General features: G+C 42.4%; 1 protein-coding gene across 10 annotated transcripts in view; it reads right to left on the minus strand.

The window, feature by feature from the left end:
• Window positions 1-26,200, minus strand: part of neo1a (neogenin 1a) — a 149,921-nt gene that overhangs the window by 16,491 nt on the left and 107,230 nt on the right. For 9 of the 10 annotated variants that reach the window (XM_027153099.2, XM_027153090.2, XM_027153093.2 and 6 more), the window contains exons 6-16: window positions 20,897-21,051; window positions 20,623-20,743; window positions 10,403-10,649; window positions 10,011-10,165; window positions 7,000-7,148; window positions 6,109-6,247; window positions 5,603-5,652; window positions 4,388-4,532; window positions 2,585-2,695; window positions 2,310-2,504; window positions 1,757-1,852 (exon numbers count right to left, since the gene is read on the minus strand). In XM_027153099.2, the coding sequence (XP_027008900.2) occupies window positions 1,757-1,852; window positions 2,310-2,504; window positions 2,585-2,695; window positions 4,388-4,532; window positions 5,603-5,652; window positions 6,109-6,247; window positions 7,000-7,148; window positions 10,011-10,165; window positions 10,403-10,649; window positions 20,623-20,743; window positions 20,897-21,051 (1,563 nt within the window). The remainder of the gene's footprint in view (window positions 1-1,756; window positions 1,853-2,309; window positions 2,505-2,584; window positions 2,696-4,387; window positions 4,533-5,602; window positions 5,653-6,108; window positions 6,248-6,999; window positions 7,149-10,010; window positions 10,166-10,402; window positions 10,650-20,622; window positions 20,744-20,896; window positions 21,052-26,200) is intronic. The other variant, XM_027153094.2, reaches the window with a different exon arrangement.

Here is a 26,200-nt window from a genome sequence, read left to right on the forward strand (position 1 = left end):
CATGCACTGATAGGAAAAACCTCAAACTCACTTACGGTCTACGCCAAAGCTGTTCAACTATCATGTAAAATGGATTCTTTTAAGATTTGTGTGTTGAATGTGTTACAGGCTTTTGTGAATGAAGCACTTCTTCTCCTGAAGTGGGAATTTGTCTTTATTAATGGTGCAACATTCTTACTATCCTGCATACTCTTCCGGACAAAACTTCGGAGCGTAACTTGTCCCGCAGCTTTTGTCCTAGACCCATGAATGAGGTGTCAAATTGTCAAATTGAGCAGCTCATTGGGGAGAGGTGTGCTATGACTTTTATAAGTGATCCGAGTACCGGTACTTCCGGTACCGGGTCTTTTTCCCCATAGACTCCCATTCTAAACTTTGGAGGTTTATAACTCGGCAAGCTTTCGAACTATCTACGCCAAACTCGGCCAGCTCCTTTAGGGTGAACAAAGTTTTAAATTGGTGTACCGACTGGCCTTTTGGTTGTCTCGCAGCCCCTCCCCCAATATATACAAAATCAAAAAAACTTTTTACAACATGGACATGTGACATATCAAAACAGTCAGAACATTGACGGGAACTTCCTCACGTATAATTCGATGAAGTCACGTGACGTCACGTGATTTCACGTGAAAATAAAAAATTTGCACAACATCGACATGTGACATATCGAAACACTCGATGAGGGGAACTTGCTCGATGAGGGGAACTTGCCACGTGCAAGCACCATTCACATTTTCTTCAGGAAACGTACATTCTAGTTACTCTTTATTATTTTGGAGCCACCTTTGCTCAGGATAAACATGGCCATCCCTCAGTTTCTCTCACATCAAAACACCCTCACTGGTTTCTCTCCCCAACACATTTCCAGAATTAACCCTACAGATTCATGTGCAGACTCTGTTTACGTTCGGCTTTGTGGAGCTTTTCCACAAGCATTAGGGAATATTTGCTTTTCTTTTTCCTACACTTTGTTTCTTGTGCATTTTCTTTTCTTCCATTTCAGTCATCTGTTTACACCTGTTTCCTATTTTAACCTCCATGATATTTCCATTCCTTCTTCCTCCTCACACTTCCCTTCCACCTTCCATATATTCTTCCTCCGTTACATTTCTCTTTCCCTCTACATCCTCACATTTCAGTTTCCTTCATCCTCCTTAGATTTTCCTTCCCCCTTTCTCTTTATATTTACATTCAATCTTCTTCCTTTCTTTTTCTTTACTCCTTCCTAATCACATTTCCATTTCCTTCTTCCTCCTAACATTTTCCTTCTATCTTCCTCCTTACGCTTCCCGTCCACTTTCCATTTCCGTTCATTCTTCCTCCTTCCTTTCCCTTCTTCCTCCTAACATTTCAGTTTCCTTCTTCCTACTTAAATTTCCCTTCCCTCTTCCTCTTTACATTTCCATTATTTTTTCTTCCTTCCTTTCCCTTTCCTCCTTCCTACTCACATTTCCCTTTCCTTCGCCCTTTCTTCCTCCTCCTTACATTTCTATTCACATTCTTACTCCTCACATTTCCCTTTCCTTCTTCCTCCTTACTTTCCCGTTCTTTCTTCCTCCTTTATATTCCTTTTCATCCTCTTGCTCACATGTTTAATTCATTCACCCTCCTTCCTTTCCCTTTCCTCCTTCCTACTCACACTTCCCTTTCCTTCTTCCTCCTTACATTTTTCCCTATTGGACAAGTGCAGAAGTGTCTAGGACAGAAATGTGTGTGTTCAGAGCTATAGTGAGTAAAAGAGCTGCTGCTGGTCTACCTGTCTGGGGTCGTGTGAGGGCACTCTCGTACACCGGGATGCCTTCACCCACGTTGTTGTAGGCCTTCAGCGTGATCACGTACTGTGAGCTGGGATCTGGTGAACACAGAACGAGAACTCATTTAGCTAATCAAGCCGGCGGCTCCTCAGGGACCCCGCTCATATTCATCACCGTGGCGGGGGCGCATATTTAAACACCATTATTGATTCCCTTTCTCATGTAATTAGGCGAATTATGAGAGCTTCAATTACGCACATTTTCTTTGTGTGATTTTTTTTTTTCCTTCCCTTTGTTAATTTAATTACAGCGAGGCACGGCCATGGTTACAGGGAGATCTCCTGCTTCCCAACATCCGTCCCACGTTTCCTTGCTTCGAGCCTGGATTACATTTACTCTAACATGCTTTCGGATGTAATCAGAGACTCGATAGCTAACGATAACGAGAGAATAAAACCACACTTTTAGGTGTTTCTGCAGGAAAGGTACACAAGCGTATTTTTTTTTTTTAAATGCAAATATATTTTAATAATTATTAATAGATTCGGGGCTCACCAAGGTTCTCGATGTTGTAATATCTTTGTTTGTAGTCAACTTTAATCGTTTGGCTGTGAGGGTTCCCGATTCCGTAGCCTATGATGTAACCTCTAACCATGATGTCCTGGTTTTCTGGAGGAGACCAACTCACCACGATGCTGCTGACCAGCGGACGGACGTGTAAAGATCCAGGCACGTCTGGGACGCGGGATTCTAAATACCACAAGGAGCATGTTACTAAATGAAAAGCAGTGACTTTGTGCTAGGAAGAATAGTACAGTAACAGTTTTTACCGTCCAAATCGCTCTCGAAGGTCTCAACGGTGGTCCAGTCAGTCGCAGGGCCCGAGCCGTTCACGGTTATGGCTGACACACGGACAGAGTACTCTGTGCCACGCTGCAAACCTGAAAAAAGCATCACTTTCAGAGTGTCTGAGCTGAAGGTATAGCTGTAAATCAAGCCGGGAGACAAAAGCGCAGACTGTCTTTTAGGGGCTTTATAGAAAGGGGGGAAAATCCTTCAGGCATGTTGTCTGAGGGCTTAGATTAATGAGACTAGGCTTCTTACTCCTGAAATAATTTAAGGCTCAAGCCTCTGGGTAAAACAAGCAAAATCACCTCCATACTTCACCTGGACATTTCTTCTGGAATATTAACCTAAGCAAGATCAATACCTCTGCCTGCTTAGAGCGTCCTGATATTCTCAACAGAGCTGATTTATCAGTTTATTTTGCGAGGAAATGTGAAAAACCGCACTAAAAAATTACGTTTCCGTAACGCTGATGTTTTGCCTCTTCACGTACGAGTGTTGATAAATGCCATAAACTTGTAAATTACATTACCAAGCGTGTTCACGGCAGAGCAAATTGACATTTAGTGCTGCCCACAAAACTCCATAAAAGGCAAAGCTCACAAAGAGCTCTTCAAAACAGTGACTAAAGGCGTGAGGAGCGCACTAAATCATGCACTAACACACTAATGCGCTCTTCCTCCTTTTATAGGGTGTCATTACTTTTCTTAGCTGGGTTTACTTATTTAATTCTAGAAGTCGTCTCGATTATAAGATTCGAAACCAATCAATCGTGGGTCACATCAGCGAGGCTCCTGCTACGTGAATTAGCACCAACAGGAGCTTTCGCAGGAGACGAGAAATTTGATGCATTTTCACAAATTTCATTTATTTATTTATTTTTTGCAAACGTTCCTATGAAGGATTCACTGATCATTTTTTTTCATAAACCGGTTGATCAATGAGGCCTGATAAATCTAGACCTTAGCTGCCACTTAGCAGGTTATACTGATTAGAGATTTCAATAGAAGGACAGCATAAAGAAGGAAAGCATTTCAGCTGCTTATAATCTGAGAAATATCAGCAATCTGGTTCGTGCCTTGGGTCTGTTTTGGAATTCAAAGGCACAGCGAACGCATGCTGTCTTTAAATAACATGTAGGGCATGTAATTGCTTTAAAATGCTAATAAGCATCTGCTTCGCCACCGTTTGAACGCTAAATGCCGAAGAGCCGCGGTTCTCCCCGGAGCACTTCCGGCAGCCACTGATATAGAACGCAGAATCGTCCTCCTCCGAGGCTCGGCGTCTCGCTGTGATGCCTTTAAACCAACAAACATCCAAAATCATCTCGACCCAAACATTATCAGAAGTGTATATTCCCTCGCTGCCTCCCTGGAACGGCGTTTGAATTTAACGTTGTTTTGCCTTTTAAATTTTTGTTTTAGATTTCATTAACACGTCTATGAACTTCTATTAACGTCTATTAACACGTCTAGGGACCGATTCCCGATTTCAGAGAAATTGTACCGCTGCTGTAGTGGGAATGCAGGATTTGAAAGTAAATAATAAAACAAGGTGAGAATTTACAGAAATCAAAGAATTGTGATGAACATGGGATCAGTGCGACATCAGGAGACATGCTGGTATAGGGAAATAAGTAACAGTTATTAAGTTTTATTATTCAGCCTGAGACGGTTCTCGCTGCGTCTGTAGACAAAGTCTTGGCGGGACAAAGCATACCGAGGAGCTAAAAACACACCAGCGATCAAATGAAAAGGATGTGATGGTGCACGAGTCAAAGCCTTTACCGTCTATGAGCTTGCTGAGCTGCTTTCCTGCGGTGATCTCCAAAGGTTCGCTCTTCCTCGTGCCTTTCTTGTAACGAATCTTGTAGTCGATGATCTCTCCGTTTTGAGCGTCGGCCGGAGGTGGCTGCCATCGCACCATGATGCTCTGCACATTTCAGAAATCATTTCATCGGTATGTCGCTATACAAACATACGCATAATACATCATTAGTGTTTTACCTAATAAATATCACACACGAGGAGAAGTCAGTGTATATTCTACTCGAAGCCTGAGTTAATACCTGCCCCTGAGGTGACCGTTAAACAGCATGTAGTAGCTCTGCATGTTTATTCCCTGAAGGTATTAATGCAAAGGGCACTGGGGAGGAAAGTGGAGGCCAGGCGCACGCTGAGCCTATGAATAAAACACAAAGCCGGGAGGAGAAGGCAACAGAGAGAAAAGAGCTCTCAGGCCTGGTGATGTAGACAGACTGCTTCCTGCATTGCATGCTGGGGAATGTCGAGGTAGGGAAGATGGGAAGCCCAGCGTGGGAGGAGAGTTAATTAATGGTACCCGCCCACGGCCTTGTGCTCACAGTCCGGAGGAATAAGCCAAATTAAATTTCCACTAAGCGTGCAATTACCTTATTCTCAATTCCTCCTTGTTCCAGCTCAACTCGCCGCATTTTCTCTCGCTCTCCAAAAACTAGCCTGAATTAATTACCTTTTAATGAGCAGAAGGTGGAGCAGAGGCCGGGGATTTCTCTGGGTGTTTACGGCATACAAAAAGCGTTAAATCCTCGGCCGATAAACTACACAGATGCACGCCAACTTCAAATAAGCGACCAAACTCCGCAGCTTCCGCGCGAGCCGAAGTACCGGCCGAGAGACACTCCGTCGACCGTCCGCAAGCCGAATCCCAAATAGACTTTTAAACCACTCTCGCGACAGGAAGAGACCGATTCTCTACACACGCTAAGAAAATATCAATTGTTCTCCTAAACAGTTTGCACAGGGGGAGGAGAGGAGAACAGAGGAAAAGAGTGATTGAAGGACTAAGGCTTTGTGACAGCCCTGTAGTCGAGCGCAGATGTGCTGCTTGATGCGGTTAGAACGCATTAACTGATGAGAGGCGGAAAAGGATGCGGCGTACGCTTCGGTCGGCGCACGTTCAGCCATCGACGCCTGCTTCATTCAGCTCACGCTTGCTGTTTAGCCAAGCTGAGGCGCGCTTACCTTGGAGTTCAGCACCTCCGCCGTCATGTTCTGGGGGGCCGCACTGGGGACTGGAAGGAAAACAAAACAAAAAATAAAGAGGTGGGTTTGTGGATTTTTTTCTCCGAACAGATTTCCATAAAATCTGATCCGCAGAACACTTTTAACACTGGACATTGTCTCAAAGCAGCTTCACCAAAACCTCTGAATAAAAAAATTTTCAGATTTTAATTGATCCCAAAAAAGCAGGCCAGAGGATTTTTAGTTTGATCCTTGTTATTGATTATGGTTTTATGATTGCTTGGTTTAGAGCTAAAATAAACAAACGAGTAAATTAGCTAGTCAACTGTTTTAAATACAGGAGGAAGTCTAAAGCTGCTCTAAACTACACGGACCCCGTATGAATCCCTGAGCCATCAAAACAGATCCGTCGTATCCGTAGTAACATGTACATGGCGTATATTCGTCTAGACGGTTACATAAACAAAGCATCGCTGACAGTTTAAGGACAAGAATAAAGTGTGTACCATCTGAATACGTCCTCACTGTCACGTCGTCTGTGGAGACGCCGGGTCCGTGCTTGTTGTAGGCCACGACCCTGAAGTTGTACTCTGTGAACTTCTTCAGCCCAGTCATGGTGTAGGAAAGTCCACTAACCTCAACATCCTAGAGGACAGAGGACAGGCGCATCACATCATATAGGTCGTAAACATGCAGATCTCAGACGAGGCGGAAAACATGCAGTTCAACATGCAGACCTGGAAGACTTTATTCAAACCTCATCAGAGCTACACAATCAGTCAATTCTCTCTCTCTCTCTCTCTCTCTCTCTCTCTCTTTCACTCTTTCCCTCTTTTTCTCTCTCTCTTTCACTCTCTCTCTCTTTCTTTCACTCTTTCCCTCTCTCTCTTCCCTCTTTTTCTCTCTCTCTTTCCCACTCTCTCTCTTTCTTTCACTCTTTCCCTCTCTCTTTCTTGCTTTTCCTTCTCTCTCTTTCTTTCTCTCTCTCTTTCCCTCTTTTTTTCTCTCTCTCTTTCCCTCTCTCTCTCTTTCTTTCACTCTTTCCCTCTCTCTCTTTCCCTTTTTTCTCTCTCTCTCTTTCTCTCTTTTCCTCCCTCTCGCTCTTTCTTGCTTTTCCTTCTCTCTCTTTCTTTCTCTCTTTCTCTCTCACGCTTTCCCTCTTTTTTCTCTCTCTCTCTTTCTTTCACTCTTTCCCTGTCTCTCTCTCTCTTACCCTCCCTCTCGCTCGCTCTCTTTCTTGCTTTTCCTTCTCTCTTTCTTTCGCTCTCTCTCTCTCTCTCTCCCTTCCCTCCCTCCCTCCCTCCCTCCCTCCCTCAGACTCTCTATCCACTGTGCCACTTTAACGGCCCTGATTTAAAGAGTGCCATTTAACGAGCTCAGTCTCTGTGTAGAAGTACCTTCTCATTGCCCAGGTTTTTCTCCATGTAATAAACTTTATAATTCTGGATGTCGCCGTTGCCGGTGAGCGGTTTGTCCCAGCTCAGGCTGGCTGAAGTGGACGTCTGGACCACGGCTTGGAAGTTAGGAGCAGGTCCTGGTACTTGAACTGAGAAAGACGACAAGAACAGCAAAGAACACCGTGCTTTATTAAGAGGGTTTTTTCCCCACAACTATACAGTACTCACAAATATTTAGTTTCTCAAACAAAACACACAGAAATTCACCGATGCCTCGTTTGTGTTTAAAGTCTCCACCATCAAATTTTGCAGCTTTTCATTAAAACCTGCTTTCAACCAATCAGAATAGACAAAGCGCTGTTCTGATTGGCTGGGCACTTTTCTGTTTTGTTCTGAATGGGTAAAAGCAGGCCAGAATAAAAAGCTGCACAATTTGATTAGCTGATGCACTACAGGCTGTGTTGCCAGATCTGTCGTTTTTGATATTTTTTGTTTGTTTTCTTTTTATATATATATATATATATTTAAAACATATTACACATTACAGATTCTCATCACTTTATCAGGATTAGCTTAAGGGTTATTCAACGTTAGTCAATGATTTGGCTAAACCTGAGGTATGTGAGGCGGCACCTCGATATCATCCAAGTTCTCTTTAAAGAAGTGTTTTGCGACACCCTTTAAAGACAGCAAAGTATCATCGCAATGCTGAGATACTAAAATATGCTCTTATCCTAAAAGACTATTAGACTAGGCTGAATAAAGTGGCTTTGGGGAAAACTATCAAATGTTCTGTGATTTAACAACCAGCTACAGTATGTAACAGAATTCTTTATTTCTGGACACAAAACATTACTTGTTTGAAGACGCTCTTCTGCCTTAGTACCTTATTAGCGCGCGTCACGTTACGGACGTTCTCGTCACTTAATAAATCTCGCATTACCGTGTTTTTCTTTTCCGATTTGTTGACATAGCAGAAGGAGAAGAAACAAGTCATATTTCACACAATCGTGATGTTTAGTCGTCACAGTCGTTCGCTGGAAATATGTCAGGATGTTCCAACACGTACACACACTTCAAACAGAAATCCTGACAAAAGCACTCGATAAAAAAAATCCTCTTCAGCTCGGCACATGACAGCGACGTGACAACAGGAGAGGCTGCCAGCTCCCGCGCCGCCGAGTTAAACCGCAACAGCTTTTTCTGTGATGTTTATTTAATTGGCTTAGTTTATCTGAGGTGGGAGATGGAAAACAACAATCTGGGCTGTTTAGCATCTACACATCGCCGTCATTAAAGATCACAAATGAATACATCAGATGAAAGAATGCACAGCATTTGAGGCTTTTGAACTGTGCTTTAAATCTAATTAGACTATAAATACAGATCAGCTTATCAGGTCTGGTCCAATCCAAGCAATATAAGACTTTGTTCCTAAGCCATATTTTGAGGTCATTAAAGGTGGGGTCTCCGTTGTTTGAAAGCCAATGTTGACATTTGAAATCACCAAAACAAACACGCCCTTAACCCAAACGGGTCCCACCCCTGTATCGATAGCTCCGCCCACACATATGTATATAAGTAACCCAGGCAACTAATGGAAAGAAATGTGTCTTTATCATAGCTGAAGGGAAGAACAATACAATTGCAGATAAACAAACAAGCAAAATGACACACAAGCATAATGATGTAAAGGACAAAGGCATATATTAGTTCTGTGTAACAAAGCAAAACCAATGTTACTCACCTATCGAGAAGGAAAAAAGCGCCTCGGCGTCTTAAGTAAAGTTGGCCGCATATTCACAGATTGGAGTTTCCCGAGTCAATAACTCCTGAGCTAAACGCTGTTACTACACAAAACGCGGTTGTAGCTGCCTCTCTACATTACTATGATAGAAAAGAGGTGTTATTTGTGTAGTAACAGCGTTTAGCTCAGGAGTTATTGACACGGGAAACTCCAACCTGTGAATATGTGGCCGACTTCCTGCTCCTTCAGTTCTCTCCAGCGCTGGAAAGCTGATCCTATATTAACACGTCCTACTTCTTACCTTATCGTAAGTCTTTCTTCGCTTTCTTTCTTTTGTTTTTATCCTCCGTGTCAGTGTTAATGTCACACATGCGCACTGAACACTCTCTCCGCCCATATTGACAAACACGCAAACATTGTTTTGATTTTGTTTTGTTTGTCGTCCCGACTCAGTTTTCTGAAGCATCTCTCAAACAACGGAGACCGCACCTTTAATCGCTAATAACATCTGACATGACTGGAGTACTGGGAGAAATTTAGATTCGATGACTCTAAACTATTCCATGATCTGTTTACAGTATGATCACAGGGTTTAAGTATTAGTAGAAGCGTTACTATATATACAAACAACACACATGGTTGCTTGGGTGATCCGACAGGAGTGTCTAGAACACAAGACATAGATTATGCAGTTCACCGAGTACATCTGTGTGTGTGTGTCTGTTTCATTCACATGGGAAAACCGACAGGCTCTGTTGGAGGTCCTGCTTCTGGAAGCGGGTCAACAGTTGAGACCTCATTTATAACATGAAATGGAGGCTGATTGGCCAGTGCAGGCTCCCCAGGGTGCAAGGATCCCACTAGCACTCATTATGAAGTGCTTATGCCAGCCTGCCCAAGGACACACAGGGTCAGCGCCGACCCAGAAAGCAGCCTTGCTCTCTCCTGGGCTATGCATGAGCTGATAATGTTTCAAACACAGAGGGAACGGCGTTCAGAAGCGGAAACGTTCCGGTGCTTTCCCAGCGTGTGTGGTTGTGCTAACTGCGTAAAGTGATTTTACATTGTTAGCAAAGTGCTTTTGGGGCAAAGAGCAATAAATAAATAAATAAGTAAATAAGTAAATAAATAAATAAATAAACCCCAGAGGAACATGTGATCGTAAATGTAATTCCTTCTGCCAAATGGGCTGCTTTCCAAAAGTGTTGAGAAGACCTGTGCTCCAAAAGAGCAAATCTCTGAGACTTTCTGTTTAAGCTCCTACCTTCTGGCTGAGTGGCGACCTTCAGAGGTGCTGAGCTCTCTCCACGGCCGTGCTTATTGTACGCCACCACTCGAAAGGAGTACTTGGTGTCTGGCTTGAGGTTCTGGATGGTGACCTGCGTTTCTCCTGGACGGCTGGTGTTCACCGTCCTCTCTCTGCGGGACGAGACAACCCGATCAGACTGTAACACGAGCTCAGTGCCGACTCACGGCCCTTAATAAAAAACTCAGCTTCGCCAACAAGACGTCTATTCAAGTGCCATCACTTTGTCATGGCACTTTAATAACATTGGGTGGAACCACATATTCAATTTGACAAAGGCATTCCAAAACACAATGCAGAATGTCTCCGACGTTAATCCGTAAGGAGCCAGGCTACAGTTTATGTCCTACCTTTTGGCGCCCTCCAGTCCGAAGTAGACGGAGTAAGTGATGTCATCGCCTTGTGGCTCGAGCGGCAGGCGCCAGGTCAGCTTGATGAAGCGGGTGGAGACGAGCGAGGCCACTACATCACGGGGAGGCGAAGGCACAGGACCGGGAGCGGCGCCAGGGCCGGGGTTGGAGCCGGAGCTGCCTCCTGAGCCTGGTGTTACACGGTCAGCAGTGGCACGGATCAGTGTGGGTGAGGAAGAGGGGGTGGCTACATCATTAAGTGGAGTTGTGGATGAGTGAAGTGAAAATGAAGTGTTGAAAATTAAGGGTGCGAGAAGGAAAGGAAACAGCAAATGAAAAAGACGGGGGGAAAAAAGGAAAGAAAAGGCAAAGCAGAGGAACAAAAAACATAACAAAAAAAGGCATCCGTGATGGAGTTTTACAGAAATGGAATAATCACAAAAGCAAAAAAAAAAAAAAACAATGGCAAAAAGATGAATAAAAAAAAACAAGAAGGAGGGAGGTGGAATGCAAAGAAATGATAAAAATTCGATCCAAGGAATGCACTACACCACACTGAGCTGAGACCAGTCCCATGCGAAAAACATCCAGAGACCCCGAGACCCATCTATCTTAATAACTACCACATGTTACAAAGCTGGCACAGCCTCCCAGTATGGGTTTGACAATCTTCACGCAGATATGCGAAATATTTCCAGTCCACACCACTGGAACAAACTGTGGTTGGACTTTGGCATATTTTACTCTTGTTTTCCACTGAAACTTGAGAAAGAGAGAGAGAGAGAGAAAAAAAAAAAGCCATCGCCTATTGTCGTACTGAATTATATCCTCTCTAAACTGAACAATTCCAAGTATGCATGAAATAAACCCAATAATGTGCATGTGAATCATAACCCTTTCTCGGCATGACAGTAAAAATCAATCACACATAAATGAGCGTCCATGTTGAGGTTAATTTAATCCGAAAATACGAATAGGTTCCCGAAAATACGATGATGGAAGCCGATATTCGCCTGAGACCGTACACTAGGCAAGAATCATACACGAGGCAAGAATACTTCCCTGAAAGTGATGCCGGATTAGCATCGCTACGAGAACATTAAAACAAACATGCTAACAAACATACCTAACCTAGCCAGAGAGGGTTTTATTCATTGTGGTTATTGCTGGCACTCCATTATAACGCAATCGTTACTATGATAAATTATTTTATTCGGAGAAATACGAGCCGTTTCCCAAGCACAGATTAGCCCCAACGCTGGCCATAATTACACTACCACTGCAGCTCCTCTGTTTCACATCCATTTTGGTGCAAACTAAAAAAGCTCTAACTGTGGCCAACCCATAATGCACCATTCAGAAAACTACAGTGACTAATGATGCGCATCTGTAAAACACTCATTAATTGTAAGATCTATTAGTCTATAGCATTCCCTAAAGGATATGACCCATTAGCCAGAGAGCAAATTAAACATTAGCTGCAACAATTATAGGTTTCAACAAAGAGAAACGGGGAGCCATAAACGCTCGGCCCGTCTGCCCGTAAGTTCCACGGTTAACTTTGTTTCGTGTGTAAGCGCCAGTTTCAGCTCTGTATCCTGTCCTGAATGTCCATGTGCGAGCAATTGAATCTCCACCGTTATGCTCATACTGTACGCACTGTGCCAAAATAAGCATTCAGAAATCTGTTCCAGGATTGACTCCATTTCGAGGAAGAGTCGCGGTACAGAGCAAAGGCTTGACTTCAGTCGAATAAGGATCGGAGGCCAGGAAAGAAGGCGAAGGCGAAGGCGAGGGTGAACGGAGGAGACTCTACAGAGCGCAAATCGCAACCCGAAGCCATGTGCAGGTTTAACAATCCGTCTGCCTCCACTGTTTTTTTTTTTTTTTCAATCCTTCTCATTTTCTGTCCAAAACACAACAAGAGCACTCGCAGCAACACATGGCGGCTAACAGGGAAAGACTCATGTTTGTTCTATTCATAGCAAAGAGCAATTGCTGGTGTCGCCTGAACAGATGGTAACAGTGCCTTATTAATGGCAAACATTATGGCTTAGTGGGAAAGGTCACCAGGCAGGATGAAAAAGAAAACTCCGAAAATGTTGGAAGGAAAGTTGAAAGGACTTTTGGACCACTTTTACGCCATAGAAAAGTCAGTTGACTTGGAAAAAGAGCAAGCTCCAATGATAATAATGGAGCCTTTTGTCTCCAAGTCTTCAACTATTAGCAACCTGCTTGGGATGGAGTACATTGCTAATGACTAATTAAATAGATATTGATTTGATCTTAGAAGAGAAAGAGTATGACATCATATCAGGACAGGAAGGCAAGATTTGTAAAAGAGATTTACTCTCAATGTGTTTTTATCCTGGTTACTTACTAACTACAGGTATTAAAATATCAGTTCTTCTTATTGTTCTTATTCATTCCATCCTCTTTCTCAGTGGCAACAATGACAACATCAGTCGAGACCAAATCAGACAGCTTGTGACATTTAGGTGTGCTGCTGACCTGCAGACAAAGGCTTAAAGCTTGGCACACAAAGAGACGATGCTTTTAGGAAGGAAGTAAAGCAATTCAAAATCACACATCTTTGAGTTTGTTGTTTTTGTCTAGAGGTTTTGCTGACAATCCGACGACTGATCGAACATGAGACGAGACCGCGCTATAGAGCTGACAAATGTCCCTGACCACAGGGAGATGTGTGTTGAGGAAAAAAAACAACTAAAACACTAGAATACACAATTTATAAGTCACATCTTCAAGATGAAGAATTGTGCAATTTGCAGTAGAAAGCATTTGCCTGGTCGCTGTGATGTCTTATAAACGGAAAGTTGATCAATCCTGCTGGGGTTTTGGTTTCACATTCTGCACAAACGCTGCAGTGTCAGCAGCCTGCAAAGCAGCACAGAGAATGTCATGAATATGGGAAGATGATGGATTAAAGCAGGACACCGTTATTGAGATTAAGTGCATGAAAGCTACTCTCTCAGGTGACAGGGAATGACTCAGCCTCTTCTCAGACATCCCACCTTCCTGTGATATGTCTGGGAGATAAAAGCCTGTTCGCTGAGGAGTATCTGCGAAAAGGTGTTGCTTTACAGAACAGGATCCGCTGCCTAGCATGAGAGGGTGGGTTTATGGATCTTTGCATAGTCATTGTGGTTAACAACCAGGTCTCAGAAGAGGTTGGAAGCCTATTTGGCATGGACTCCAATAAACGTCCAGATCTATGCATTAGTTCCACTGATGTCCACTCTATTCTCCCTGAAGACCCCGGTTCACTAACCTATAGCAGGGGGATAAAATAGGTACTAAACTGTAATATTATTGCCTTATCTTTTGCACGTTTGAAATGTCTTTCACAAGGAAATTAACAGCAACTTAACAGCAACAAAGTACACTACATCTTTCTCTCTAGGTAAAATATACATACTAGAGGTACAAAATGTATACCCTTGATGGAACCACCCCGGCGACAAGGAAGGATACAGAACCCATTCCCAAAACATGGCCACACCTCTCAATTTGCACAGAACCTACGGTGATACGGAATTCTGAACACAAGATCCCCCCTAACAGGAATTCCTCCAGAATTGATTGGCTAAGGTTTATAGTTTGCAATGAATCGGTCAATAACTGGCTACTAATTGAGTGCTGTATGACAACGGCATGTTTGATTAAAGCTAGCTGCAGTTACAGATTGCTGTTAGATCAGCACAGTTTATCTTGTAAAAGGGTAACTTGTGGTCACCTTCTAATGAACTTTTTTTGTCAACAGTGAGCCAGACTCTCAGAGCTTTTGGAAACAAAACAAAAAAGAGCACTGCAAGGTGGCAAAAGGACCTGACTGCCGAGGACACTCATTTAACGCTTCACTGAGATTCTCCTCTCAGGCTTGGATCAGGTGCCCAGTTTTACACTGAGCTTTCTGCAACAGCTAGGCAATGTGACCTTCAAACATTAGCTCATTTAATAACAATGCAAAGTTTTTGTGATCCTGCCCTCCATGCTGTAAGAGCTTCAGCTGCAGCATGTTAACACGCAGTTCATCGCAACACATGTGCAGACTTTGTCTCTGAGGTCCACGTGGCTTCCAGCAAAGAGACATCGGCTTCAAAATAAAATGGAGAAAATAAACAGGTCGATTTCCCCACAAAAAAGCCTTTTTTGTGCGCAAGGCAAACACCATAAAAACTTGTTTGAACTCGGCATCTGCTGTTATGGTACCAATTTTGCAGAGTCAGCTAGAATAATTCTTCATTCGATCACTGCACTTCCATTACACTGTTCCCATCTTAAAACCAAATGGACCGTGTTAGACCCCTGGTTATTAATCAGTACGTCTTGTAAACAAGAGAATGTGAAAAGTCACTCAGGGTGCTTTTGTGGTGCTATAAATAACAAACATGTGTGCTCTTCTGTTAGTTATGTTTGCCACACATGCCTAATTTAAGTGTCAATGGAAAACCAAGACCTCTCTAAGGGACCATTCTGTTCATGTTTTATTGCCTTGCAATCCTGGAGCATCACACAAAAAACAAGCAAATGAATCACAATGGCTGTCCAAACCAGCCTTGGTGTTCCTTTGCATTCCCCCTTTAACCTTGATGCCTCACAGTAATGGATACCAGCCAGTAGGGCAGCAACTGAAGGTAGTCAGGGGTTTGATTTGTGGCACAATCAAGTGGGATTTGTAAGAATGGTACTAGGGTGCACTGGCGTGGGGATGCTTCCTGTGCCACGTGGCCAGAGCAGCCTGCAGTGGCATTCATTAAATTCCAGGGGTTTCGTTACCACAACGTAAAGTGGGCGTAGTTTCTGGAGGTCTTGGAAAATGCCCTCTTTCAAAAAAAGAGCGTACCTACTGTACGATGGATAATTAAGGACAAAAACAGTCATACAGGTAGAGTTTAGATCTATATATATATATATATATATATATATATATATATATATATATATATATATATATATATATATATATATCATGCTTTATTATCTTACAGTTAAGCTGTTTTCGAATACAAATAAACAACCAAAAACTACGGTTATGGTTAGGGTTAGATTATCAAATAGGCCACGCCTACCCGATGACGCAATATCTGTTACGCTGTTCTGAAATCCCTGGAAATATGTGCATCCCAGCCTGCAGTATACAAGCAGCCATTAAGGGAAGACCTGCTGAAAAACACTGTTCTGAGTCAAAAGGCTTCTTGTAGGCCTTATTTTCTCCATCCTCAAGCTTGGAGTCGCAGAGCTTCACATCGCTCGGCTCGCCCCATGCGGAAAATTCCTCACACTCTACCAACCGCACCCAAGCACCACAAACCTGGAGATTAAGTCTGAGTAAAGAGCACTATGGGAGGATCAAACAAACGCTGGTAACCGGCTTTCATGGGATGCTGGTGTGATATCAGGCCTAAAATACAAAATAAAGCAGCATCTAGGAGCCACAAATAAAAGCATAGTGAATAAAACCAAGCATTCAAATGCAAATAAGACATTTTGAATTCAAGTGAGGCAAATAAACAGGATCAAACAAAAGGACAAAAGAGTCCATGAAAAATCAGTCATAGCAATTTTTTTTTTTACAAACCTCCAAAAAGTCCAGTTTACTGAAATGTGTAAAAACACCTAAAAGACACCTTGCGTGAGAAATCACTAATCCTCATTCCAGAAGCTGAAATCCAATCCGATGAACTATGAGCTTTGGAAAAAATGATAGCCTAGCCCACATTTCTATTTACAGCCTGCCTATTTTTTTTCCCCCTCATACAAAAAAACACAACTATTCCTCGGTTGTCTGGGAGGAAAAAAAAAATCAACATAAACCTCGGCTATAGCAGAGTCGAGCTTAAAGGTAATAATAGCCTGTCAGAGCAGGAGAGAAAAACATGAGAGAAAAACAAAACAATACAAAAAAAAAAAAATAATAATTTTTTGGAAAAAATAGGTCAGTGCTTAAAAAAAAAAAAAAAAAAAAAAAAAAAATTTTGAGTGTGAAATACAAACAACAAAGCGTTTTTTTTGTTACAAGTGCTTAGTGAGCAATAGCATGTATTAAAATAAATATATGTGCTTTAATAAACATGCTTCCAAGTTTAACATGTGCCGATCCAGATGGTAGTGAGGCCCAGGGCTTCTAATACACCTGGCAAGCTGCTGTAATAGCACGAAGCTGAATAGCAAACGCAGAATTGTAGCATATATGCCCCTTTTACCCCGAGGCAGTTTGAGTGCTGGTTCGGAGCCTAATTTAGAACCAGTTCTTTCTGTTTCGACACCCAAAGCACTGCCTCTGTACCAGGAAAAGTGGTTCTTAAGTAGCACCAAAACGTTGCTGGTCTAGACTTAAGAACCGCTTGCGTCAGGGACTGGGGGCGGAGCTGTGGGCGGGGCTACTGTTAGCACCTGTGATAATATACCTTAAGTATAACAATGTTTAATACTTTTACTTTACCGCAATATGATACATTATCAGCACACATGATAGTAGGTAGCTACATGCTAAGGCTAACTTTTTTCTGTGTTAATGATAAAATAATGTTATGTACTTTCTCGATTACGACCTCCGTTTATACAGATTACACGGACTTGCACGTACACGTTGGATTCGCCGCGTTTGGATGCCAATGTAGGTTCACAAAGCCATGAGCATTAACAGTAAAGCAACATCCGCCATTGTTGTTGTGTTTGCCGCTGCTGCGCTAACGTTTCTGCGCTGGGAAACGTGAGACGTATACAATGACGTCAGACTCTCTAGCCGGTGGAAAGGCAAACCGGTTCTTAGAAGGTTCACCAGTGGAACCAACTTTGAACTGGCACCAGCACTAGCTCTGAACCAGCACTCTGTTCTTTTTGGTGGTAAAGGGGCATTACAGGTGATTCAGTGTTGTGTATGCTAGCGACATCATAGTCCTTCTGAGGAAAATTTTTATTAAAGCATCAATATCTTTCATTTTTTCAGTCTCCTATCTTCTGTTTAGGCAGATCTGCTAATGTTAAACACAAATAAATTGCCCTCAGAGGGGTGGTTGTCCTTGTACCACAAGGCTAACGTTTACACCGCTAATCAAACTTTAGCCTTTTTCTCTTTTATCAGCGGCTTAAATTTTTGTGCATCACTAATAAATACAGTTCACTAGTGTTAACTAGTCTAATGTTAGCAAAGTGGATTAAATATTTCAAAAAATGCTTTATTTTGTATTAATATCCACTATTTACTGAGGTGCTTAAAGGGGGGGGGGGGGACACCTATCTACTTCTAAACCCTGTAGAACTCAGGACTGAGTAGATATTTGTGAAGTAAAACTTTTATATATGCGGTTTGTGTTTGCTACTAACGTACCGTTGCTTCACAGTAGGGCTGGAATGTTTGGGTAAAACTTATAATTGTGTTTTTTCTAAGCAATATTGCATATGCGATTAAAACTGCAATTATTTCCATTCAGTTAATTTCCAGACCTGTAGTGCTGGTTTTCAAGTCTAAATGGAAAAAAATGACATAATTACCCCTCGTGACTCCATGAGAACATCCTCAGGGTCCTCATATGACATACAATTGCAATTTGAGCTGCTGCTAAAGCAGCCGTATTGTTTAAACATCGTTTGAATGTTACAGTATATAGGTGAAGTCTGGTGATTCCCGGACAAGATTTCAGAGCCTAGTTTGGGATGTGGTAGCTCAGTTTTAAGGTATCGGACGACTGATCAGAAGGTTGAGTTCAAATCCCATGTCCAGGCTGCCACTGTCGGGCCCCTGAGCAAGGCCCTTAACCCTCAATTGCTCAGTTGTATAAAAAAATGAGATAAAAATGTAAGTCTCTCTGAATAAGGCCGTCTGCTATACGCTGGAAATGGAGTTTGCTCTTGATTTCACTTTATTATTAAGCCTGCTTTGTCTGTCAGTTGTGATTACAGGACAAATCTGAATGCGAACTGACCTTCAGTATTAAAGGGAACCTTTATTTGTCATTGTGTATATTGTTGCCATGTCTTTAGTGAAATACTTCAGCTAGCTTCGTTAGGTCACGGTGTCCTCGCTTCTGATTAAGGGTGCATCAATAAATACAATACTATACACTCTACAAACTCTGACCTGAGCAATTTTGGGGTGTGTATGGGGATGTCTTTTAAATTGATCTACAGAATTTCGGTTATTTATTGCATTTTTTCTACATTTTCTATCTCACCAGTTTACTATTTTAGTTATTTATTACAGAATTTGTGGTGTTTTTATTGCAAGTGGTTAAATCTCTGGGTTGTCGATTGGAAGATCGGGGTTCAAACACCAGCACTGCAATGCTGCCACTATTGGGCCCTTGAGCATGGCCCTTAACCCTCACTGCTCCAGGGGTGCTGTATCATGGCTGACCCTGAGCTCTGTTCCCAACATCCAAAGTTGGGATATGTAAAAAAAGATTTTCACTTTGCTGTAATGTCTATGTGACAAAAAAATAAACATTTCTATTTAAGTGTAGAGTTTTGAACGACAAATTGAAACTGAACTGAATTTTATGCCGATTTGAGTTTAACAGAAGTGCTTAATATGTTTGCCCCCCCAACACCACCACCACCACCACCAATCCACAATACCCCTGCCTCTGCTGTTCTGTTTTGTAGTCTTGCACAGCACACAATGATCGCCAGCTTCTGACTGTTCATCTACAAGCAGTTCACATACACTTGTCTTATGGGGCTTTATTTTCCTTGTAAATTTTAGAGGACACAATAATTATAACTAAAAGGCTATTGGCTAATTCCCATCACAGCTCTTATGATCTGGAAATTGCACTCCTTCAAAATGTCATTTCTATATAAAGCCGGTTAATCGTTCAGACCGACTTCCAAATGCAAAACGGCATGCAAAATAAGCACCTTCGTGACATCGTGCACGAATTTGATGACAAACCCACTTTCTGAGTTATAACAGATGGCCACCTTTCAAGGGGAATTTTCCAAAGACACGATGGTTTCTTCCCTGGCAAATGAGACATGACCATTAAGACCAACCGAGGCAGCGATGATGGCGTGACTTTTCATCCACACTGAACAGGTGGCACAGACAGAAAGCCAGCAGAGGCAGATATCACCCTCCACTTCCCTTACACTCCCTTACACCAGCACTGGATTAACCTCTGCACTTTCCACAGTTTTACTAATACTAGAGCACAAATTCCCCGCATAAAGAGACCGAGATTGATACTGTTCTATTAGCATACGATCTCTGGTCTGCAGCTACTGTTGGTGCAGTGTGGGTGAAATACGCAAGACTGCACTAAGCAGCTTAAAGCTTGTATACAATGCAGAGAAATGATACACGGTATACATACAAGCTTCAGAACCAGCGGAAGATAGAAACAAGCTGCATGTCGATATTAAAGTGTCGGAATTTTACAAGGTCTCCTTACGATGCTTTCACGCTTATTTTCCCAGCTCAAAACAGCTCTGGCATGAAAGCCTTGTGCTGATGTGGAAAAAAGCAGCCTACATGATGCACACATCACATCGCCTCTCTAACTACCCTGTCTCACTCTCGGATATTAATTATTCTCTGTAAGATAGATGCTTTAATTAAATATTGGGGCAATATAAAGTGATGTTGTTTGTCTTTGCTGTGTTTTCAGAGGCATAAAAACCCGAGGAGGTTTTGTGACAGTGTGCCGTCACAGTTAAAGTAATACATCACATATTAAGGACTTTTATTATGCTGCCATCTTGGAATATTGAAAATAAAATATGTATTAATAAAATTATTCTAAATATAGTGCCAAAATAGCAATACTCATTATTACTTTCTTCCCAATTTGCAACCGGATGGGTCAGAGATAATAAACAAACAAACAAACAAACAAATAAATAAAAAGAATTTGATAGGAATTTGGTTAGATTTCATGCAACATTTAGCTAATATTCTATCAATCCAAACCAAAATAAAATACAAAACAACTCGTAACTTAACTAATCAAAGCTATAAACGATACAGATACGTCCAGGTTCACAATATATGACGCTCTGTGTAAACTATATAAAGGTTTGTTTTTTTTTGTCAAGATTACATTGTAACATTGGATGTTGTAACATTGGATGTAAAGTCACTATAATAATTATAACAATAAAAGTAATAATTAATCAATAATCGATTTTGTGAATATTTCGCTTGAAATAAATTCCGGTGTGATTTTTGCAAAAGACGACACATTTAACAGATACGGTACCTGGATCTAGAATGACGAGCTGAGCGCTGGCTTGTATGTTGCCCACTTCGTTTTCGGCTAGACACTGATAATACCCCTCATCTGTCTTCACCAGGCCCTGAACCTGCAGATTCTGCTCTTTCTGCACAATCACACACAACACAAGCTCATCAGTGTCATCAGCAATCACAGCTCAGCACTCATTTCTAATCATGGCAGTCACAGAGAGAACTGCACGGTTGTTAGCTGCCTTTATGAAATCACTGACACAACCGTAAAGGAATTAAAGACTTACCAGGATTCGGAAATAGTCGCTCGGAACCACGGCGTCTCCGTTTTTTACCCATTTGATGGTCGGGGCGGGGGATCCGGTGGCCTCGCATTCGAACACGATGTCCGTAGCCTCGTGCGCGTAAGTGTTGGTTGGTGTCTTCAGAAACTTTGGAGGAACTGTAGAGACAAAGCGTTACAGTAAATCAGTGGCAATTTTATTTAATTTATTTGGGCATACAGGAATGTTACAATTCAGAATAAAAATAACAACATTTTTAAAAATATTAATTGATATTCATCGCTGATGAGCGACGAGAGTGGTGAGGAGAAACCTCCCTGAGACGATATAAGGAAGAAACCTTGACAGGATCCAGACTCAAAATGGTACTAATCCTCATCTGGGTGACACTGAAGAGAGGGATTATAAAATAATTGCCTTTCTAAAACTGTACACTATATAATCAAATGCAGCGGTGTAACAAGAAGCTTTTGAGCATCAGAGAAATTTCTGACTTCATTATAGTTTGAATAAATTCCTTCCTGCAGAAGACATCAAATGGCCCGAGCGCAAAACCGACTGCAGCAACAGTCCAAAGCCATACCTATGGTCTACAAGTGGTAACATCCATGTGGTACAATCCACTGTCCATGTAGAGCAGGGGTGTCAAACTCAGGTGTAATTATATTTGGCCCGTGAGATCATATCAAATGTGCATTACAGCAGGCTAGCCGCATGCTCCGCTAATACTACAAATTACAGAATGCCTTGCCACTGTATTGATGAGTAGTCACGAACAGCAACCATGTTAACAACCATGTTACAGTCACATTGGGCAAGTTAATTCCACCCTCCACAAAAATGGCCAAAGGAAAGATGGACAATAGGAGCTTTCAGGACAGGAGGGAGGCAGATTATCTGTTCACCAATATAAAGGACAGACCTGTTTGTCTTGTGTGCTAAAGGAGCTAACGTGTCTGTAACGAAAGTATATAACATAAGAAGACACTATGACACGAAACATTATGAGAAGTATAAGGACCTGGACGTAAAGCAGAAGCTCCAGAACTCAGAGGAGATGAAAACAAAGTCTGGTTTCCCCACAGACTATGTTCATGAAAGCTAAATAAAAAAGTGAAGCTGCTGTAAAGTCTGTAAAGCTTTATCGTGGCAGCAGAGATGGCAAAATCTGCCCTTTAATGAGGGAGAGTTTGTCAAAAAGTGTATGGTCAAAGTTTGTGAAATGAACACCACTGATGTGTCTTTTATTTCAAATTTCATTTCTTATGTGTTTGTAATATCGAGCTCTGGTTGTTCCAAATCCTGTGTTTAAGCAAAACTAAAGTTTGTTTCCATGTGAAAAAGGTTAAACATTACAGATCAGTTGTAGTTAAATTTTCAATAAATATTCAGTTTGGCCCTGTGACTTTATCTCAGGTTTATATTTTGGCCCACTGTGACTTTGAGTTTGACTCCCCTGATGTAGAGCAACCAGAAGTTGGGCATCATAACAGATCGTGCAGATCCAGTGGACTATATCACTAGCTAAAAAAAACTCCTGGGAGCTTTTAAAGAGGTTGTGTGCAAAATCCATGGTTGTTGTTTTTTTTTGCACTTCGATCTACCTGCTGTGAAAACACATCCTTCCGTACAGAGTAACAGCTAGAGGTCTGGCTTAAGAGATTACATCTCAATACCTCCTGAGAGTTATAGAAAAAGAAAAACCCTCTACCGTCCATTTTGACCTTTCTTTAAAGACTTGTTTGATCTCTCCAAAGATAGCAGCATTCATGTCTGGTCTGTTGAAAGGTCACAGAGAGCAGCGAGAGTCAGGGTCATGTAGCGCTGCCCCACACAGCTCATAATTGCGATGCTGTTCCGTAATCAGCCACCCTCACCTCGACCTGCCTGTCAACCGCAAGTCTCCGTTTTCCACCCAAAACTACCACGAGTGTATCATGAGCTCGGTACAGAGCTTTAATCAGTTTCAGCCTTAGTCCTCAAGGACCCGAAGGATAGCTATCCGATGGTAAAAAGACCAGGTCTAAATGCCCTCCGAAACGTTTTCGAGACGGATATGAAGCTGATGGTTCGAACCCCTTCAGGAGGAGGTCTGGGACGCATTTCAGATGAAACTGGACAGGTGTAAATGAATGTGGTTGTTCAAGCCACATACGTCAGCGCTAAACTCCTCCCAAACGGAAGTACGTCACTCGCGAGTGACTCGCGAGTCGTGCATCGCGCCAGAAACAAATAAATGTAAATGCTGTTTTTTGTAACATAACCGTCGTAACAAGTTTATTCGTCTTCTTTTTGATTGCCTTCTGAAAACCGCACAGACACCAAAGCGTGTTCCATTTCAATTACCCCGGAAATGAGGTAAAATATATTTGCATATTGGGCGCGAGTAGAAAGATCGGACCGATATCCGATTCGCCGAGACGCATTTATGTGGCCTGATGTAAATGGAACAGTTTTAACAAATCAGATAGCTATCAGATCAGAGACAACACATGAAGTGACCAGGTGTAAAAAGACCCTGTCTTTGTCATGTCTCACTCGCAGTGGTGGTTAATATGAAGCTCATATGAAAGCAGACACTCAGAGATTTAAGACATTATAATGTTTTTAGAAGTATTTCTGTTTTTCCCCATAATACTAGAGCCAATATATTTCTCTCACATAAATGTTTCTGTCTTCATAGTAAATAATGATATCAAACCCGTTTCTGCTCTCTGAGATGCCCTGAATGTTTGTGCATAAGCATCACAATTCTGAAGATGTTCTCTCCAAACACTAAAGTTCTGTATATAAAGTTCTGAGGTAAAAACACACGTATACACTGTATGCACTGTATACACAGAGAGTCTAGTTGCTTCCTCTACTGGGACCTGGTGTGTAAAATGTGTGTGTGTGTGTGTGTGTGTGTGTGTGTGTGTGTGTGTGTGTGTGTGTGTGTGTGTGTGTGTGTGTGTGTGTGTGTGTGTGTGTGTGTGAGTGAAGATGAGGGACTGTGAGGTAGACTGGGCTCCTTCAGCATCCGTTATCTGCTAGAGAGAGTAATCCTGCTTGAAGCACTTCCTCCACTGCCACGCACCATTTAACTCAAATAGAGTACACACACACACTCACATACACATGCGCACACACATACAGATACACACACGGACAGATACACACACAGACAGGCACACACACACTCAGGTATGCACACACACACACACACACACACACACACACACACACACACACACACACACACACACACACACACACACACACACACACACAGATGCAGACACACTCAGACGCAGACAGATACAGTCACACAAAGACACACAGACAGACACACACTCACACAGACAGACAGACACAAACACACACACACTCACACAGACAGACACAAACACACACACACACACAGACAGACACACACTCACCCAGACAGACACACCCACTCAAACACACTCACACAGACACAGACTCACACAGATACACAAATTCACTCACTCAGATAGAGACACACACTCAAGCACACTCGCACAGACACACACATTCACACACACACACACTCAAACACACACAAACAGACAGACACAGTGTCACACAGACACACACACACACACACACACACACACACACACACACACACACACACAGTACTGTGCTGGAGAGCAGCTTCACACTGCTGCAGGAGCACGAGCACTAATGCAGCAGACGGACCAAGCAGAGTGCCGCAAGCTTAAATGACAGTGTGCGCTGTGTGAGGAAAGTGTAAATACAGCGAAGAAGTAACCACACACATCTTACCATGAAGACAATAAGATTCATCTCAGGAATTCATTCACATTAAATAAAGTACAGAACACCCTCTCTGGTACAGTGCTGTGCATAAGTATTCACCCCCACTGAAGTATTCACCCCCTGTGACCAAAATGAACTTAACTGCAATTACAGATCGCAATCTATCCCATAATAGTCATGAAGATTGACTACATAAATCAGACTACACGTTCCAGACACCGACGAGAGACAAACACTATTATAGATCAGTGACAGTAGGGATGTCCTTCTCACTTGCTTGGGAAATCTTGCTCATCCTCACTTTCTTGAAAATAAAGTAAACTAAGTAAATACACTACATTTACACTTCCAGCATTTGGCAGACACCCAGTTTTTTGGGGCAGCTTTTAATTGACTAATTCTAATTTGACATTGTGCTTATTTTATAGTCTATTTCTGTTGCTTTAATTCGAATCTTTATATTGTGTGGTGTATTTTTGTTGTTTTATTTGCTTTTGTAAAGCGCTTTGAGACGTACTTTTAAAGGCGCTATAGAAAATAAAGGTTATTATTATTATCTAGAGCGACTTACATGATCTCATTTGTTTTTTTATAAAAAACAAAACAAAACTGAGCAACCGAAGGTTAAGGGCCTTGCTCAGGGGCCCAAAAGTGGCAGCTTAGTGGACCTGGGATCGAACTCCCAACTTTCCGATTGGTAGCACAACACCTTAATCACTAGGCTACCACACGGCCCACTAAACTACTAATAAATGCTACTATTAGAAAAGGCAAAGGGAAACAAAGAGAGTGAGAGATAAAAAGAGTGTATGTGAGAAAAGAAGAGTGTTAGAGAGAGAGAGAGTGTTAGAGAGAGAGGGAGGGAGGGAGAGAGAGAGAAGGGGGGGGGAGATAGAGAGGGAGAGAGAGAGGGAGTGAGTGAGAGAGAGAGAGAGAGAGAGAGTAAGAGAGGCAGAGAGAGAGAGTGTTAGAGAGAGAGAGAGTGTTAGAGATCGCGATTGGCAGCGAGCGCACGCTACGACGTGGGCGCGACGGGCGTGAGTGACGCTAGCGCTCAGCGCGTCGCCATGCTCTAGCGCGCTGAGCGTGTTCGAGAGCGAGCGAGCGCGAGAAGATACAGAGAGCGGGGAGATCGCATAGACGAGTGTTTAGTAGAGAGGGGCGAGGGACAGAGAGCGCGAGCAAAGAGCGCTATTATTTGTTTATCGCGAGAGGGGTTGTGCTTTCTCTACATCTCTCTGAGATATATATCATCTATCTACTATGCATCCCTCCTCATCTCTCCCTCTTCGCTCTCTCCTTCTCCTCTCTCCCTCTCTCTCTCTCTCTCTCTCTCTCTCTCTCTTTCTTTCTCTCTCCTCTCTCTCTCTCTTTCCTTCTCCTCTCTCCCTCTCTCTCTCTCTTTCTTCTCTCTCTCCTCCTCTCTCTCTGCTCTCTTTCTCTCTCCCTCTCTCTCTCTCTGCTTCGCTCTCTACTCTCTCTCTCTTTCCTTCTCCTCTCTCCCCCTCTCTCTCCTCTTTTAGA

This window comes from Tachysurus fulvidraco, chromosome 2 (assembly GCF_022655615.1).
Source record: "Tachysurus fulvidraco isolate hzauxx_2018 chromosome 2, HZAU_PFXX_2.0, whole genome shotgun sequence".
Classification (NCBI taxonomy): Eukaryota; Metazoa; Chordata; class Actinopteri; order Siluriformes; family Bagridae; genus Tachysurus; species Tachysurus fulvidraco.